We start from the raw sequence: 19,958 nt of genomic DNA, 5'->3' as shown, positions 1-19,958 counted from the left end.
GGCGGACTTGTTATTTCTCTTGAGATATGAGTAGTTAAGCGCGATAAATAGCAATTCGCACTGATGGTAAGGTCTTGTTTCGGGCCCTAGGCCATTTGTTTATGACGCCAGTGTAATGCCGGGTGTGTTGCTCGAATGCTCTACACAGTTCTGTGGACGACTGAACAAATTTCTTCAATTGCGTGTGTTATGGGAACGGAGCAAAGCGTTTTTTGACCAATCTATCACAGATGTGAGCTGCACGCGGTAATATTTATCCGTGGAAGCTCTCATGCTTCCAAAGCAAGCTGTGTTCACAGGCTCTTAAATTGAATTTCATTCGTTGTTTATAGAGAGCCTGTATCTGATTGTCGGGAACAGATTGCGTGCCCGTAGTGCTCATAAATCAATAACTGCCACCAATGATAGTGGAATGCTCACACGCCGGTAATGCGAGTCCCACTCTGTCAAAAGAAATCAAAGTGTTGCAAGGAAAAAACGTACTTAACGTCAAATACAATTTCCTCGCCTCCTCGTCAGACTGCGCGCAACTCTAGTCTAGAAGCTCTAATGGGCCATTCGCAACTATTGTGAGCACATCGAGGAGTACTGCGCACTTTTACTTGTCGCATAACCGCCATGCGCTCCATTGTGAAATTGATTCTGCTGCTGATTTCGGGAGGCGCCTATGTGCTCGGCAAGCTAGGGGCACCAGGCGGCCCACTGAAACTGCACCAGGATCCGACGGACAGCTTCTCGGTAAGTTTTTGCGCCCCGGGGGTGTGACACACAGCCGTGCTCTGGTGCTGCCGACAATGCGAAGAGACGTGCATATCGCGGGCGGAGGTCAAACAGCCGCAGGCTGGATCGAGCAGCAAGTAATTGTCGGCATGTGGTGGCTGCATTTCCATGTGCCTTCCTAAATAAGCCGTTTTTCTCATGCACCAGCCCGACGTAGCCATAAGAGCTTAGTAAGAAGGTAATATTTTGCATATCAGAACACAAGTTGGACCAGCTAGACATTTGGGATGTATTTAAATGAACACTGAGGGCAAACTGAAGGTGATCTATATTGATGGGTACCCACGTGCTAAGCTCGAAAAGACACGTACCAGAGCAAACGAAACATTTAAAAAATAAATTGTACGAAAAAAGAGTGAAGATGCCACCGCCAGCGGCCGATTTCTCATGTAAAATGCGTGAGGGGACGCGCATTTTTCAAATCAGGATCGTGGAGGCTAAGCAACGGCGCCGTTCACTTAAGAAAAATGGAAGCCCGGCCCCTTCTGTAACGACGTCCCTAGTTCTGGTCGCCTGGCGGGAAAGTCTTTGAATCGAATTTATTCGCCGATGAATTCGTCCTTTGCTGCCGGAGAAACGCCAATATATTGCAAAGTAAAGCTGAAAAATAAATTCACTGAATAAAGTACTGAATGCAGTTGACTAGAGCGCCGCTTTCAGTTCTTTGGGTTTGCTTGTTACAAAAATGGGATCAGTTTAAGTACAGGAGTTGTCACCATAAAACCCGAGTTACCTGTTTGCAGCATGCTACATAAAACAAACATCTTGCCACCAATTCTCCAAAAGGTTTTGGATTTTTCATTGGCCGCCCCTAAGACCAGATTAAGAACATCACGCCTTTGTCATTCCCCGTAGTTCTCATATCGCAAAGCTGAGCGTTCCGCGGTTCTTGTCTCATACATGCATTATTGATTTAAAAAATACTGGCACAAGTGAATGGTGAGCTCAGGTATAAAATCATGGGAGGGGGAATGGAATATTCTCAGCCAGTGGCAGATCTTAAGGATATAAATAAAGCCCAAGGAGGTGCAAACATCTGTTTTGTGCATTGCGCGAGACATTAAGTGCCCATGCATGATGAAGTCCAGAACATCGGTGTGTTTACAGAACACAGAGGAAGAAAAGAAGAAGCGTGGTAAACAAAGTAAACGAATTAAAATTGTGGTGGCTTGCAACCGATCATCCCCCCTTTCTACAAAACCTGAACTAGCCTGCTATGTTGAGGCTGCCGCAGGGCAAATTCACAGGTTTTCTGGCTACTACGAAAGATGCTGTTGTGTTAATTTTTTGTTCCGCCGCCTGGAGCTTTAAAAGAATTCTAAAGGAAAATATAACAACAAAAGTCTTCTGTATTTTGCTACTATCGTGAGCGAATTTCTTGTTTAATACCCTTGGTTGGTTCTCGCTAGGACATGACCCATTTCCCATTTTTCCAGGATACATGACAGTCTAACTGGAAACTGCACTCTGTAAATTTTAGTACACAACTACTTTTAATACTGCTATGTCTTCGGGACATATAAATAATAATGTGCACAGCAAGCACAGCAGGTTGCAGCATTTTCTCACGTTTCTGATCATGATATGCGCCAACCATTGCACGATATATCGGAGCGACAGCGACACAACAACTTCAAAATTCCCGGCTTTACTCACGATAGCGGCTGGAGAGGGAAGATATAACAGTTAGATGCGTTTTTAGCCTGAGATGATTAGTACCAGTAGAACCTATAGCTAGAAGCAAGCTCCACTTATCGCATTTTGTCCGTGGATTCGAACTGCTTTCATTTCAAAGGGGGAGTCAGCACAACTCTGTATAAGCTATTAAGAATCATCATCCAACAGTTCGCATTTTCGCAGCGTAGTTTAATTGGCTATTCGAAAAAAAAACAGTTCATTGCTCAGAAATACGATGCTGAGCAACGATATTTTTCCGAGCGCAAGCTTCCAATGTTAATAACGACGTTGGGACTATTAAGATTCTGTGTCCACCAATGCTGACCAGGAACTGCTGAACAATGCCTTAGGACAAGTTGTTGCCTGGTGCAAAGCTTGGCAAATGTCAATTAATTTTCAAAAAACTGTTTTTATGACCATTACACGCAAGAAGCACAAGCTTAAATATCCATATGCAACTAACGACTCATTTCTCTCCAAAGTAACACACTACAAGTATCTAGGACTCTGGATCACTAATGATCTCACTTGGACTAAGCACCTTGAATATGTAGTAGCTAATGCTAACCGCAAATTATTCTTCTTGAGGAGGGCTTTGAGACTTTCCACCCCTTCTGCCCGTCTGCTCGCATACAAAAGTGTAATTCTGCCGATACTAGACTCTGCATGTGTAATTTGGGATCCTTTCACCAAGACTAAGATGACCAAGATGGAAATGGTGCAAAGAAAAGCAGTTCGCTTCATATATAATAGCTTTGGACGTACATCAGTAACCGAACTACTAATGAAAGCAAACCTGCCACCATTAACGAAAAGAAACCGTGTATCACGACTAAAATTACTCTTTCAACTTATTAACAATCATTATAAAACCGACCTCACGGGAATAATTAGTTTTTCATCTGGGTATTCTACAAGGCAGAGACACAGTCGCACAATAACCGCCTTTAGCACCCATAATAACTGTTTTAAGTATTCTTTCTTTCCCTGAACAGTAACTGAATGGAATCTCCTAACCAATGATCAAATTTCAAAATCATCACTAACGGCAATTGTTTTAGGTATTGTTTAGAAACGTGTTGTCTTTAACTGTTTATACGCTCCATGGGTCTAATTTGTATTATATGCTTTGTCTGTGTTATTGTTTTCATTATGTATTCATTGTAACCCACCCTGCTAAAATCCCCAGAGGGGATTGCAGTATTGATAAATAAATAAATAAATAAAGCCAGAAGAATTATTTCGTCTATTCTGAGATCTCCGGAGTTAAAAATTTTGTGCTTCAGATCACCATAGTTTTTTTTTGTAACCCTAGTCAGGGCTGAACATACCTTTAGTCCAGCTTTTGGCTACTTTTCTTCCAACAGACACCCTTCTTTCTTTTTTCAAATGAGAAAACTTGCTCTGTAAAAGAGTGCGCCGATTGACATTTCAAGGCCAGCTAAATTTGTATTCAGTGCTCCTCTAATTGAGCACATCAACGCAGAGGATTTCATGCCAGAAAACCCAGAACCCCGAAACACTGAACATCTTGAGGCATTGCCTTATTCCAGAAGAAACAGCCTTTCCATACACAAATCAGGGCTTGTGATGCAATAGTCTACACTCTGAATACTGCATTCCTCAATGCCTCTTCGGGGCTTCGATGACTATAGTATCAGCAGTTACAAAGTACTCATGCTGCGTAACAACAGGAAAGTTTCAATTCAGAGGGGTTTATAAGACATTAGGCAAAAGATTCATGCTTCTTTTCAGAACTAAAACAATGCCTTAGAAACCGTACATTAACATTATACAGCACCAAATAATTTTGATCACCTCTGACACACCTTATGAGGGGAGCCAATAAACTGGCTCATTCACTGTATTCTGTTATGAACACCTGAGCCAAATAATGGACTTCTAGAATCAGCAGAGGACCCGCAATCACGCGCGAAAGTTGTCGAGCCTTTCTGGCGACTGTTTTATGCGCGCACCTTCTTTCGTCGCTCGCACCTACGTATAGCAGTTCAGAGATGGCTATTGGTTAGATTCTTTCAGACGTCAGGGAGCTACCATGACCGTGATTAGTAAACCGCGTAACTCACGTGACTCAGGAAGCTCCGTCCCCGGTGGTGAGGCCGGCGAAGGCGGCCGGCCTTACAGTGTGCAAAAATTTAGTAGACGAGACGGAAAGACGCGAAAACACTGAAATTAAAATTCTAACAGGAGATAACCCAGCTTCTACAAAGCATATTAAAAAAATTCTTGCTGGACAATATTCGTTGAGCGACGTCCTTTAACATCCAGGCATACCGTAACTTTATTAGAGGCCCTTTTACAGCTTTTTAAGGTACCCTAACACTGGCTTCTAGCGTTTCACCTTCATTGAAATGACAAGGCCGCGGCCATGATAGAACCCCTGTCTTTCGGGTCAGCAGCCGAACACGATAACCACTCATATTTCGCTGAGTGGTTATCATTCTTATGTCACATTTCGCTGAACCACATGTTCACGGCTGATTTGTGGAGTGTCGAGGTGTGAGTGAGAACCTTGCTCGCATCTTTTCAGATTATGACATTCATGTGGCCCACGTTCCTTCCTGCAAACTTCGGCAACGACTCTTGCGAGTCAAGGACCCTCTTGATATCGATATCTTTCCCGGTGTGGTCTACGAGATCCCCTGTCGTGATTATGACGCTTCCTATATCAGAGAAACAGGAAAATTCAAGACAAGGCTCAAACAGCACCAAAATGACGTCGCCAAAGGAAAATCTAACTCGAACGCTTTAGCGCAACATCATCAAGAAACTGGCCATACCATCGACGGGGGCGCAGCACGTGTAATTGTAAAGGAAAAAGCATTACCAAAACGCCTTCTCATAGAATCATTGTGCATTCAATCCACGCCAAACACGATTAACCCGACCCGTGGCAATCTCCCAGAGATATACCTGCGCACCCTTCAATAAACCGCCCATGTATAGCTCACCTTCCCGTCCTTCGCTTCTTTGTGATCAAGGCACCCGTACGGGCGCCGGCCGAAACGTCAATTCTTTTTATTTTCTTTGAACCTTGGCGAGTGTATGTTTTCTTCGACAAATTAGTATGAATTTTCCTCTCCAGACGGGATTTCGTCGAACCCTAGACTTCATGCTCACGGCTATGATTGCTCTGATGGTTGACAACGCATATTCCTTATCCAAATGCAGGGCTAAATGGCTGAACCTAAGGCTACTACACACCGGAAAAGGGCCTTCAAGTAAATAATCAATAAAGTGAACGCAAATACCTGCACCGAAGCGCAGACGTGACTCGATGCTTAGTAGCCACTTTCAGTACAAGAATTTGCCGGAACTCAAATATTCAGTATTAAATTGATGATACCCGCTACACTCTTAGAAAAAAGGGCTAACAGGGGGCGAGAGGTTAGTCTTTTTGAGGACTAACTGACCTGCCACTGGCAATCGTCCTTTTCGGGACTAACTGCAAGGGGTGTAACTGTTGGTCCCCTTGGAAAGAGTGCAACAGTTAGTCCCCGGGAGCAGACATTTAATGAAAAAATGCAAACGACGCGTGATTTCCAGCGTAATTTAGAGCGGACCGACAGAACTTCACACATATAAAAACGATACAGGAAACAGATATAAACATACATGAAAACACCAGGATTCGAACCGACAACCTTTGCATTATGAGACGAGCGCGGATAAGACTAGGCCACCACAGCGGACGGTCCACGGCAGAAAATAAAAGCTTTTTATGCGAAACACATACACTGTCTGTCTGTACCGCTCAAATTGTTATCAAACATACTGCTGTTTAGAGCACAGTGTGGTGATTTTTTTGTCATATGCTTTTGAAACAACCTGCGGTAAGCTTTAATGCGCACGCACAACGGTCTAAATCGCGTTTTGGCCAAAAAAAGAAGTGCTGAACTGTGTATACATTACGGCCGGTACTTCACAACCACAACAGTTGTTTTCGTTTCTTTTTTTTTGCGTATGAGGTGGTCTTATTCCTTGAAATTGGCAGCTCCACATTAAAGCCTGTTGAAAACAAATGTGGAAGGCGATGGTTCACTTCGTTTTTTGTTACCGGCGGACAGCGGTGGCAGGGAATTGACTGCTTCCACTCACCGATCCGACAAGTGTCACCGATACTTACACAGCATCACATAAGCTCGTAAACAACAGCAACGGTATGAAACTACGTGTACTTGCTCAACCCTAACCTTTAAAACTCACGTTTGACACGTATTGAAGCTCGTAGTAATTGTTTATGCACTTGTACAGCTGCCAGCTGTTTCGGTGGCACGAAGCCTTTTTCTCACGCAAAAGGGTATCCGCTTCGTCACAGGCAGCGGCAGTGCTCTCACTGGCCTTAGACCACGCGCTGCGCTTCAAATATCGAGTACTATTGCAGTCAGGGTCTTCTAGCGCGATTTTCGCGTGCTGCTATGCTGTGATTCGTCCCCGTTAGTATCTTTCTCGGCAGTTAGTCCGTTGAGTTTGCGCACGGTGCGCATTTTTGGCAAGAAGAGTGTCGTGTGCAAATTTAGGGACTAAAGGGCCCTTTTTAGGACTAAAGTTGTCTTTACTCCCCCCTGGGCCGGTTTTTTTTCTTAGAGTGTATGTGTATGCCGGAACTTGGTTCACTGTACGACTAGTCTGTGAGACGTCCTTCGGTTAGAAAACAATATTCTCGTTTGTCTGGCTTGCAACGCAGAACAATTCAGGTTAGCGCCTTTAGTTGCGAGCCATCGTTTAGACTCGTTGATTTTTTGTGGCCTTCTTGAGTGATTTCAAATTTCATGAATTAGACGCGTTTGAAAACATCACTTGCTCGCAGCCACAGCAAGGAAATGCTCCTGAGCCCAGTAGCCTGTTCTCAAGGCACCTATTGGCTTCTGCGTACTGCTAGAAGCGATTTTCCAGCATCTCTAACATTGTTACGCTGAATAAAAACTTACAGAAAGCAGAAGCGCCCATTTACTTACATATCTTGAGTGTTTAAGCAATTTTGTGCGGTTGTAACAACAAACGAAATGCTTCACCACCGCTGTCCTTACTACCCAAGCCAGTGTTTGCTAAGTAAGTATTCAATAGTTTTCTTTTTGTTTTATTTACAAGATGATGTAGATGCTAATAAAACAAAAGCTACTGACAAATGCTTTATAGGAAATTGCGAATAAGAGAAGAGTAAAAAGAATTGAATGAACCTTTGAATAATGTAATGCAATCCTTAAAAAAATTACCGAAGCAGGAAAGTACAATATTCCCAAATAAATACGCATCATATGGCAGGCAAGAGCATTCGTAGATTCACCCTTCCGCAAACCGTAAGTAAGTGGTTCCAGTGAACCGAAAAAATCAAAGTAATATGCAGTTCTCTCTCTACAGATCAGAGGGCACAGTTTAGTGCATAACCTTTTTTTATTCCCAACGCAGGTAATGGAGCAGTTCAAGGACGTTGTAGCCATTTCGGACGCAGACAATGACACCATATTCGAGTGCCTTGCAGCCACCCAAACGGACATCGACCCTGATTCACAAGCAGCGACGTACAATTTTATCTTCTCGGCATCTGGGTAAGCTCGCAGGGGAAAATACAAATTATATTCGGTATAACTTGGGCATTCATAAAAAAGGTATCGTATCAAAGGTGAAGTAAACAGCTCGAACGTGACTTCATCTCATCCCTAACGACAGTGAGGTAGTCTTCCGAGTCCGGTTACACCGACATGGCGAAGACCAAAATATAGCCGCCAGGCTTTTTCCTTAAATGTGGTGGCAATCAGTCCCGTCATTATGACTCTGATATAATTTCACACCCCGTGAATGCAAGTAAAAATTAGGCAAATGAAGATGACAATGGTAAGGATAACAATATTTGATGGCTAGAGACATCAGGAATAACGTTCCTATAAGAAAGGGTGTCAGGCAGCGAGACACGGTATCGCCAATGTTGTTCACCGCCTGTTTAGAGGAGGTATTTGGAGGCTTAGATTGGGAACATTAGGGAGTGTCTCGGCATAAGGGTTCATCGAGAATACCTTAGTAATCTGCAATACGCTGATGACATTGCCTTGCTAAGTGACTCAGGAGATGAATTGCAAAGCATGATCAATGAGCCAGACAAGCAGGCTATAAAGGCGGATCCAAAAAGTTTTACACAGAAAACTAAAGTTACGTTCAACAGTCTCGGGAGGGGTCAGAGTTTAAAGTTGGTATTTAGGTGTTGGAAGTGGTAGCAGAATACGTCTACTCAGGGCTGGCTGTGACAGCTGACCCAGGTCATGAGAGGCAAATAAAAATAAGAATTCGGCGGAGTGCATTTTGCGGGTTTCCTCAGATCATGAACGGCAGTTTACGATTATGCCTATAGATAAAACTATATCACATCTATATTTTACTGGTACTCACGGACAGGAAAGAAACATACACGATAACCAAAAGAGTTCAACTTAAGGACAACGCAGCGAACAATGGAAAGGAAAATTGTAGGTGTAATGTTAAAAGACAGGAACAAGGTAGAAAGGCTAAGGAAATAAACCTTGGGATAGTCACTTTCTACTCAAAATCAACAGGAAGAAATGGGCTTGGGCAGAGCATGTAATGTGAAGGCAAAATAATCCACTGTCCTTGAGCGCAACAGAGTGGTTGCAAGATCAGCAAAGCATAGCCGGGTTCGGCAGAAGTTAAATAGGCCGATGAGATTAGGAAGTTTGCGGGGTTAGGTTGGCCGCATCTCGCACAGGACAGTGTTGTGTGCGCGCGAAACCAAGCACGAGTGTTATCGCGTACTGTGTGCGCATGCTCACTGCCCGGCTATCTCTTATCGGGTAGCCCGTGCTGGCTTTAAAAGACCGCTCGCAGAGGCCCACCGCGCTCAGTATGTAACCTGTTGGCTTCCTGCCAAGTAGCAGGAATAAACGTTCCTTCGATGCTACGTCTACGCCCCCCAGTTCTTGGATGCCAGACATGACATATTGGCGACGAGGATGGGATGACCGCCGTACGGAATTCGCAGTGTGAAGAACCTGGCCTCTGTGTAAAAAAAGCTTCCCGCCACGAAGATTTCCCTGCGGTGAAATTCCTGAAACTGGCATCACGCCAGCCGAAACTTCCAAGTGAGTCATGAGTCACATCGGCCACATTGAACCTTTCGACGAGACCACGAGTGACTGGCGCTCGTACGAGGAAAGGTTGAAAGCCTATCTTTTGGTCAACGATGTTCCAGCAACAAAGAAGGTTCCTGCTTTCCTAAGTCTCATCGGTGCGAAGACCTATGCGCTGCTCAAGTCGCTGACGGCACCGGACGCACCGTCGTCACGAGAGTTTGACAGTCTTCTGAAACTCCTGAGCTATCACCTGGCGCCGCAGTCGTCAGTCATCGCAGAGCGTGCGAAATTTTATAAGCGGTCACAGCGAAGCGGTGAGTCCATTACAGAATTTGTCGCGGAACTTCGAAGGCTGGTGCAGAGTTGAGAATTTGGAAGTTTCTTGGATGAAGCGCTCCGGGACTGTTTCGTTTGCGGCCTGCTCCGCGAGGACATTCAGCGTGTATTATTCACAGAAGACAAGAAGCTAACCTTCCAGAAGGCCTTAGATAGAGCTCTTGCCATGGAAACCAACTAAAAGCGCGGTGTTCACGCATAACAGCGCATCCCCGGCGTACGAAGTGAATAAGGTTCGAGGCGAAAAGCAGTCTGTAATGTCGCCAAGCTGCCTCCGTTGCGGGTTAGCCCATCATTCTAGCGAAGCATGCCCTCATATCGGCGATACATGTTATAATTCTAACCGAAAAGGGCATATTCAACGCGCCTGCAGGAAAGGAAAGAAAGCTAGGGAGGCAAAGCCCCGGAAACGTGTGAAGATACTCACGTCCGTCCGAAACGAGTCGTCTGTCCCACTTAAATCAGTCAACGCAGACCCATTTACTGTACCCGTGAACGTTGACGGTGTCCTACTGACGATGGAGCTTGACACCGGCGCAGCCGTATCCGTCATATCATGGCGCGAATTCCAGAGGCTGTTTCCACGTAAGCGACTTCAGCCAGCATCGTTAAAGCTGCGCACGTATACTGGGGCTATGGTAAAACCGAAGGGTCTGGCGAAAGTCGTCGTGCGCCACAACGACCAGAGCGTGGAGCTTCCCCTGTACGCCGTGGACACTACAGGAGCGGCACTCCTCGGCAGAGAATGGTTGCAAGATATTCGTTTGGATTGGAAGAACCTAGTTTTTTTTTAATCACCTTGGTCTCTCTCGAGAAATGTCAAAACACTGGCAAGAAAAGCTGGAAGCCATGCTAGAAAGCCATTCCGAACTTTTCAAGGATGAGCTAGGTACCATCGCGGAAGAGTAGGCCGAGCTTGTCCTTCGCGAAGGGTCAGAGCCGAAGTTTGTAAAGGCAAGAAGCGTTCCCTTTGCTCTGCAAGGTGCAGTAGAAGCGGAACTTATGAAAATGGAGAAGCTTGGCATCATAACGCCTGTTGCTACAAGCGAATACGCAACGCCCTCGGTACCGGTAGTGAAAAGGGATGGAAGCCTCCGACTGTGTGGCGATTATAAAACCACCGTCAATCCCTGTCTGGAAGTAGACCGCTACCCGCTACCTCGGATAGATGACCTTCTAGCAGCGCTTGCAGGAGGAGAGGAATTTTCGAAGATCGACCTGAGTAGGGCCTACCAGCAGGTAGTTATGGCGGAAAGCTCCCGGAAACTACTGACGATAAACACGCATAAGGGCTTGTATACTATGAACCGTCTGGCTTTCGGCATTTCGTCCGCCCCAAGCATATTTCAAAGAATTATGGACAACATGCTGAAAGGGTTGCAAGGAGTCAGTTGCTACCTTGACGACATCCTGGTCACAGGCAAGACCAAGCAAGAGCATTTCCATAACTTGGAAGCCGTCTTGTCAAGATTGCAGGAACGCGGTGTGCGCATCCGGCGCGATAAGTGCTCGTTCTTTCAACGAGAGCTCCGTTATCTGGGCCACGTCATCAACGCCGAGGGTGTTTGCGCATCGCCTGAAAAGGTATTGGCACTGCTAAATGCGCCTGCTCCAAGAGACAAGTAGCAACTGCAGTCATTTCTTGGGATGGTCAATTATTACGGCAAGTTTGTTCAGCGTCTGTCGACTTTGGCACAGCCGTTGTACAGGCTGCTAAAGCAAACAACAGAGTGGACGTGGGATTTGTCATGCCAGCTTGCTTTCACGGAGATAAAAGCAGCTATGGCTTCCCCTCCAGTTCTTGCCCATTATGATCCGAAGCGACCGCTTCAACTTGCCTGCGACGCATCTCAGTACGGCATAGGCGCAGTTCTTTCGCAGAAAATGATAAATGGATCAGTTCGACCGGTTGCCTACGCATCCCGCACATTGTCAAGTGCCGAAAAGAACTACAGTCAGATCGAGAAAGAAGCCCTTGCCCTCGTATTCGGCGTAAAGAAGTTTCACTTCTACGTCTACGGAAGGTTCTTCACGCTTGTGACTGACCATAAACCACTGCAAACAATTTTCGGCACGAAAACAGGCATTCCCGCGATGGCAGCTGCCCGCATCCAGCGTTGGGCGCTGACGCTGTCAGCCTACAACTATGCTCTTGAATTCAAGAAATCTACCGATAATGCGGAAGCAAACTGTTTATCGCGCTTGCCGCTCGACAGCAGCGAAAAGCAATCGGCAGAAGAAAGCGAAACTTTTTATTAGCTTCGTTTGGAAACGCTGCTTGTCACAGGCAAAGACATCGCTCGTGAAACGAGGCGTGATCCTTTACTAAGCAAGGTACTGAACTTCACAAGTGCGGGCTGGCCGTCGCATGTCGCTGAGAAGGAGTCGAAACTTTTCTTCGACAAGCGTTTGGAGCTCACAGTTCATCAAGGGTGTTTAATGTACGGCATGAGAGTAGTCGTGCCTCCAAAACACCGAGCCTTCTTGCTTGAGGAACTTCATCAGGGTCATCCCGGTATTGTAAGATGCAAAGAACTCGCGAGGAGCTACGTCTGGTGGCCTGGTATCGACGCGGACCTAGAGCAACACGTGAAGAAATGTGAAGAGTGTCAACAGCAACGGAACGAACCAGCACCGGCTCCGCTTCATCCATGGTCATGGCCGACTTCGCCGTGGCAAAGAGTTCACTTGGGCTTTGCTGGACCTATGAAAGACAAAATGTTCCTTGTTGCTGTGGAAGTACACTCAAAATGGCCGGAAGTTTATGTCATGCAGAAGACTACGGCGTACCACACAATTCAGTGTCTCCAGGACCTGTTCTCGCGTTTTGGCGTACCCGAGACCATCGTGACCGACAACGGACCACAGTTCATTTCCGAAGAATTCAACAGCTTCGTCAAAGGCTTTGGTGGTCGTCATATCGTGAGTGCAGCGTACCATCCAAGCACGAAAGGCCTTGCGGAGAGATTAGTACAGACAATGAAATCTGCGCTGCGGAAAGGTCTACCCCAAGACTCCTTGCAGACAACCTTACAGACGTTCCTGATGACGTACCGCAACACGCCGCATGCGACTACAAGAGAAACTCCAGCAAACCTTTTCATAGGTAGACGACTGCGCACGAGACTCGACGCAGTCAAGCCTTCTGTCGGGGGAAGAGTGGCTCAGCAACAGCTCTCCGATATGGTGCGACGCAAGGCACGTGAGCGACTTTTCAACATCAACGATGAGGTCCTCGTGAGTAATTAGAGGTCCTGAGAAATGGGTCCCTGGCACTATCATTCAGCAGTCTGGCCCCGTTTCATTCAAGGTTCGAGTTAAGACGAATCGTGGGGTGCTCATTTGGCGTCGTCATCAAGACCAGCTACTGCTCAGCATCGACAGCTCAAAGCAGAGCATCATGGAAGATTTTATTCCAGATTTCGGGGATCCTGAGAGCGCCAACGAGCCACTTCCAGCTGCGGCCCCTGCGGCAACGAACGACCCTCCAGGGGAGCGACGCTATCCACAGAGGGACCGGCGACCTCCTGATAGATATCAGCCATAGCATTGTATAATGTAGCAAAAGGACATTGCGCTCATTAGGAGGAAGGAGATGTTGTGTGCGCGCGAAACCAAGCACGCGTGTTATCGCGTACTGTCTGCGCATGCTCACTGCCCGGCTATCTCTTATCGGGTAGCCCGTGCTGGCTTTAAAAGACCGCTCGCAGGGGCCCACCGCGCTCAGTATGTAATCTGTTGGCTTCCTGCCAAGTAGCAGGAATAAACGTTCCTTCGATGCTATGTCTACGCCGCCCAGTTCTTGGATGCCAGACATGACAGACAGGGTTTATTGGAGAGATATGGGAGAGAAATTTGCCCTGCAGTGGGCGTATTCAGGTTGCTGGGGCTGCTGGGGCTGATTCTGATTCACCTCTTCAACATATCGCAGCGCTCCTTGCTTAATCTTAGGTGCATACTCATCATCATCAGAGATATAGGAGAGTCCTTTGTGGCGCAGTGGTCCTTCGCTTCATCAAAGTTCAAAGACAATTGTCCTTCCCAAGGGCTATAGCTTTTTTCGGATAAAAGTACTTCCGTCATAAAGAGGAAGCATTTCCTTTCAACCGCAGGAACAACTCTCTGATATTTTCAGCACAGGAATTTTAAGATCTATTGAACAGGTTATCTGTGGGAAGCATAAAAATTTACTGCTGGTTCAGGGATGCTAAACACGAAGTATTTTGGGAAAGCAGTTTTTTCGAAATATGCAAAACATCGCCACATACCTGAAAGCTCGATTGAGGTTTTCGCTGACCAAAGGAGTCAGTTGTGCGCGTCTTAAGTGTTAATGGCAGCGTTGATGTTGCAGGCGTGGGAGCCCCGCGTGCGAGGAACCTCTCAAGGCGGTTGCTGGGTGTAGACTGGGGGTTTATTTCTTTAGAGGGAGAGAGAGAGAGAGAGTGTGCAAGAATGCACTTTCGCTGCTGTGGAATGCAGACGGTCACGGTTTGAGGGAATGGGGAATGCGTCAGTCGACGGGGCCGTGGGGACCAGATGCCGTCGGGGAAGACGCCTGCTAGCTTTTGTGGGTGCTAGCTTTTGTTGGAGCGGCCGGCCCGCGCTTGTTTCTGGGAAGCGGACGGCGGGTATGCGCGGAGGAGGCAAGGGTTGTTGGAGCGGCCTGGCGTCGCTTGGTCGACGAACACAACATCCCTTCCTCCTTAGTTGTGGTCACCGTATCGGTCGGGCGGGCGCCTTTCACGCTGGGGTCTTAGCACTTGCTGTTGCGTGGAACCGTTGGGCTGGTCTCCGCAAGGTTCTGTCGCACTGTCGTCCAGACTGGCCGCCGGTTCTCCATGTTCGGAGGGGGGCGCTGATGGTAGGTCATGCGCAGGCGAAGTTTCCGCTGGCAGCGTGATCACGTACGTAGCTGGCACAGTGTATTGTTCACTTGCTGCTGGTCCGTTCGTCCGATCGTGTGGCGGCGGATCTTCCGTCGGGTAGGCTGCTGCACCTGGTTTAATGTGACCAAGGTGCCTACGAACCGTTCCGTTTCTGTGTTGAGAAGTCTCGTGGACTTCTGCGGAGCTCGTCACTCCCTTGAGTCCTCGCTGCTGCCTTGACGCACTTTTTGATGGCAGGGCGAGGTCCAAAGCACGCTTCTGGTGGCGTCGATGTTGCAGACGTTGTCGTCAGCACTCCAGAGTTGTAGTCAGTTGTCAAACTTCTGAGGCTGCGACGTAGCTGCTGATCGAGTGGCTTTCTGTCGGCGTCGTCGATGTTGCAGGCGTTGTCGTCAGCACTCCCGGGTTGCAGTCGGCTGTCAAACTTTTGAGGGCTGCGACGTAGCTGCTGATCGACTGCTTTCTGTCGGCGTCGTCGATGTTGCAGGCGTTGTCGTCAGCACTGCAGGGTTGCAGTCGGCTGTCAAACTTTTGAGGCTGCGACGTAGCTGCTGATCGACTTGCTTTCTGCCGGCGTCGTCGATGTTGCAGGCGTTGTCGTCAGCACTCCAGGGTTGCAGTCTGCTGTCAAACTTTTGAGGCTGCGACGTAGCTGCTGATCGACTTGCTTTCTGCCGGCGTCGTCGATGTTGCAGGCGTTGTCGTCAGCACTCCAGGGTTGCAGTCGGCTGTCAAACTTTTGAGGCTGCGACGTAGCTGCTGATCGACTTACGGCAGTTGGTCACGTCGCTGGAAACGTTACGGCTGTACAGCTCGGATGGTCAAGCGTACCGGCTGCACAGCTCGGATGGTCTGCCATCGACGTGCTTCTGGAGAAGTGTGACTTGGTCTCCATAGCTGACTTCTCCGGGTGGTCTAGGATCGAAGTGCTTCAGGAGAAGTGTGACTATAGGTATCCATAGCTGACTTCTCCGGGTGGTCTAGGATCGAAGTGCTTCAGGAGAAGTGTGACTATAGGTATCCATAGATGACTTCTCCGGGAGTCTTCGGTGTGACCAGCACGCGAGCAGTCTCGAAGGTGTAGGTCCGCATAGCGTCAGGAGGAGCGCGTGCTTCTTTGCATCGTCGGAGACATCGTTTGCCACGAGGTAGAATGTGAGGCGCTGAATCCACGAAAAGGCTCGATGACACCGTGCAGTCCTCCAGTAGCCATCGGCGACACCTCGAACTGCGTACGCTCTACATCCCACTTCTCGTCGCCAGTGTTAATGGCGGCGTTGGTGCGGGGAGCGGGAGCCCCGCATGGGATGAACCTCTCAACACAGCTGCTGGGTGTAGACTGGGGGTTTATTTCTTTAGAGGGAGAGAGAGAGTGTGCAAGAATGCACTTTCGCTGCTGTGGAATGCAGACGGTCACGGTTTGAGGGAATGGGGAATGCGTCAGTCGACGGGGCCGTGGGGACCAGATGCCGTCGGGGAAGACGCCTGCTAGCTTTTGTGGGTGCTAGCTTTTGTTGGAGCGGCCGGCCCGCGCTTGTTTCTGGGAAGCGGACGGCGGGTATGCGCGGAGGAGGCAAGGGTTGTTGGAGCGGCCTGGCGTCGCTTGGTCGACGAACACAACATTAAGCTTTTTTATTGTCAATGCTAATTCGCCTAAAGCACTCCGGCGGCCTATGATCCAGTTCCGCATTCCTGCACCGATGCTGTCAACGCCAATGCATACTGCTCTAGTGCCTTGTTTCTGCCAAAACGTTGTCCCCGTTAACGCATGCAGCGCACATCTCTCTGTGACTTCTGCCTCATTGCACAAAGCCCGAAACTTAGTTTCGTAGCAGTATTAGTGGTCGAAGAATAGGATGTGCAATCCACAGCGCAGCAGTATGCTGCGATTTATCCCTAGGTGGTTCAGCAGGGGCGATAGCGTAGTACTCCTAGCGCTGTGGTCTTCATTGCCCTTTCGTAGTGCATCGTTGCTTAGGTGCGTTGTATTAGACACTTTTAGTTGCTGCGTACGTAGCGACATTGCGTACGCAACGCTCACTACGTTCCGTACGCTGTAAAGGACACCCCTGTCACGCTTATAGTTGGCCGTACCACCGCAGAGCAGTCGCGTAGCACGTTGTGTTGAGTCGCCATCTAGTGACAAACACTGAAAGCGGTGTATCACTCGGCTGAACATTTTTCGGTTTCTGACAATATGAATAGTATGTTACTGTTTTTAATGGAAGAAAAATGTATAATGTTTAATGAAGTGCAAAAGTAGGCACATGACTAAAAAAAATTATTCGACAGGTGCGGTTGCTATGACGATGAACGTACACAACGTTAGTTAAGCTTAAAAGGTCAGAAATCGCCTCATTATCTAAAAAACAAGGGGCATTTGTCCCTAATATTTTGGCGTGTGGGTGAGAGTAAACATAATAAAAGCTAACGGCACAGTTTAGAGCGAGCCATCGCGTTGAAGAAAGCAGCGGCGAAGTGAAATCGGTCAGAAGCGGGCGATAAGGTCGCCGCCATGTTCTCTACGCAGCACGTAGCGTCCCACGTTGCGTACGCTACGCTATGCTTTATAGCGGGCGGGCGTCCGCAACGCGCGGCGAGATACGTTACGTTCTGCGCACGCGCATTCGTTACCCGCGGTGTACACAAGCTCACTGCGTACGTCCAACTAAAAGTGTCTATTATGATGTAGCAGTGACGTGCCGTTTTCCGCATTTTCTGATACTTGGTTTAGGTATATCGTATTATGCAGACTGCTGATTAGCGATTGTGTTCTTCACGGTTTATACATAGTTCATGTACTTAAAACATTCACGCCGCCGTGGTGGCTCAGTGGTCATGGTGCTCTGCTGCTGACCCGAAAGACGCGGGCTATATCCCATCCCGGCATTCGAATTTCGACGGAGACAAAAATTTAGAGCCCCGTGTGCTGTGCGATGTCAGTGCACGCAAAAGAACTGCAGGTGGTCGAAATTTCCGGAGCCCTACATTGAGACGTCTCTCATAGCCGGGCGTCGCTTTGGGTCGTTAAACCCCATAAACCAAACCAATGCTTCACCGTAATAACTGCCATGTTAAAAATAAAAGTGGTGACAGTGTAGTAGTCTCGCCCAGCAGCCTGTGAAGCTGATCTGTTCGCGCTTCCGGGGGTCGACTCCCTGCTGGGGGGGTGTTTTTTATTTATTTTTATTTATTGATTTCACTTGATAGAAACCCGGATGAGATTAAGAAATTTTGCGGGGATAAGTTGGCCGCAGCTGCCATAGGGCAGGGTTAAAAGGAAAGGTATGGGAGAGGCCTTTGGCCTGCAATCGACATAGGTCGGCTGGTCAAGATGACACCCGACTCAATGGTCTGCTCGTTTGCAGGCGGAGCGTTGAAGAGCACTGCGACCGAGAAGAACAAGTTGGCATGCCACGTGGTATTTTTGTGTTCAGCATGCTTCTGCATTGATCGGGAGAAAAACTAATAAGATCGAAAGTTAAAACTGTTCAAAAAGACCTTTGCCAGAGCGTTCTACATCTTCCTGATTGGAAGGTTTTGCCTAACTCCGTGGCTGGCGAAGTTAGTTAACCTCGACTAATTATGTAATTGAGCAGAATACAAAATTAGTGTGTTTTGCTCCATACTAGAGCCAGCAACTCACATTTGGTCGCATCGACCTGGAGTGTCTTGGCATATCTTTACCCCATAGTTAAAGTGAGCTTGGACGGACGGACGGACGGATGGACGGACGGACAAACACACACACACACACACACACACACACACACACACACACACACACACACGCACACGCACACGCACACGCACACGCACACGCACACGCACACGCACGCACGCACGCACGCGCGCGCGCGCGCGCGCACACACACTGTGCCGCCGCGGTGGCTCAGCGGCTATGGTGCTCGGCTGCTGACCCAAATGACGCGGGTTCGATCCGGAGCGCGGCGGCTAGAATTTCTTTGGAGGAGAAATTCTAGAGACCCGTGTACTGTGCGATGTCAGTGCACGTTAAAGAACCCCAGGTGGTCGAAATTTCCGGAGCCCTCCACTACGGTGTCTCTCATAGCCTTAGTCGCTTTGGGACGTTAAACCGCATAAACCAAACCAAACACACACACGCACGCACGCACGCACGCACCGCACGCAAGCGCACGCAAGCGCACGCAAGCGCACGCACACCGCACACACACCGCACGCAAGCGCGCGTGCACGCGCACACACGCACATGCACGCACGCACGCACCGCACACACACCGCACGCAAGCGCGCGCGCACGCGCACGCACGCACACACACACATGCACGCACGCACGCACCGCACACACACCGCAAGCAAGCGCACGCAAGCGCACGCACACCGCACACACACCGCACGCAAGCGCGCGCGCACGCGCACGCGCACACACACACACATGCACGCACGCACGCATCGCACACACACCGCACGCAAGCGCGCGCACGCGCACGCGCACACACACACACATGCACGCACGCACGCACCGCACACACACCGCACGCAAGCGCACGCAAGCGCACGCACACCGGACACACACCGCACGCAAGCGCGCGCGCACGCGCACGCGCACACACACACACATGCACGCACGCACGCACCGCACACACACCGCACGCAAGCGCACGCAAGCCCACGCACACCGCACACACACCGCACGCAAGCGCGCGCGCACGCGCACGCGCACACACACACACATGCACGCACGCACGCACCGCACACACACCGCACGCGCACGCGCACGCGCACACACACACACATGCACGCACGCACGCACCGCACACACACCGCACGCAAGAGCACGCAAGCGCACGCACGCACCGCACACACACCGCACGCAAGCGCACGGAAGCGCACGCACACCGCACACACACCGCACGCAAGCGCGCGCGCACGCGCACACACACACACATGCACGCACGCACGCACCGCACACACACCGCACGCAAGCGCGCGCGCACGCGCACGCGCACACACACACACATGCACGCACGCACGCACCGCACACACACCGCATGCAAGCGCGCGCGCACGCGCACGCGCACACACACACATGCACGCACGCACGCACCGCACACACACCGCACGCAAGCGCACGCAAGCGCACGCACGCACCGCATACACACCGCACGCAAGCGCGCGCGCACGCGCACGCGCA

At 49.1% G+C, this 19,958-nt stretch overlaps 1 protein-coding gene across 1 annotated transcript in view; it reads left to right on the top strand.

Annotated features, from left to right (window-relative positions):
• The first annotated feature begins 615 nt into the window (after positions 1–615).
• LOC149325472 (uncharacterized) overlaps positions 616–19,958 on the top strand; it is a 29,161-nt gene continuing 9,818 nt past the window's right edge. Inside the window, exons 1-2 of the mRNA XM_089563918.1 lie at positions 616–738; positions 7,888–8,027. Of these exons, the coding sequence (XP_089420044.1) occupies positions 619–738; positions 7,888–8,027 (260 nt within the window). The 5' untranslated portion in view covers positions 616–618. The remainder of the gene's footprint in view (positions 739–7,887; positions 8,028–19,958) is intronic.

Source organism: Amblyomma mixtum, chromosome 10 (genome assembly GCF_055824585.1).
Source record: "Amblyomma mixtum isolate Tamu chromosome 10, ASM5582458v1, whole genome shotgun sequence".
NCBI lineage: Eukaryota > Metazoa > Arthropoda > Arachnida > Ixodida > Ixodidae > Amblyomma > Amblyomma mixtum.
This window is presented reverse-complemented; position numbering and strand designations above follow the sequence as displayed.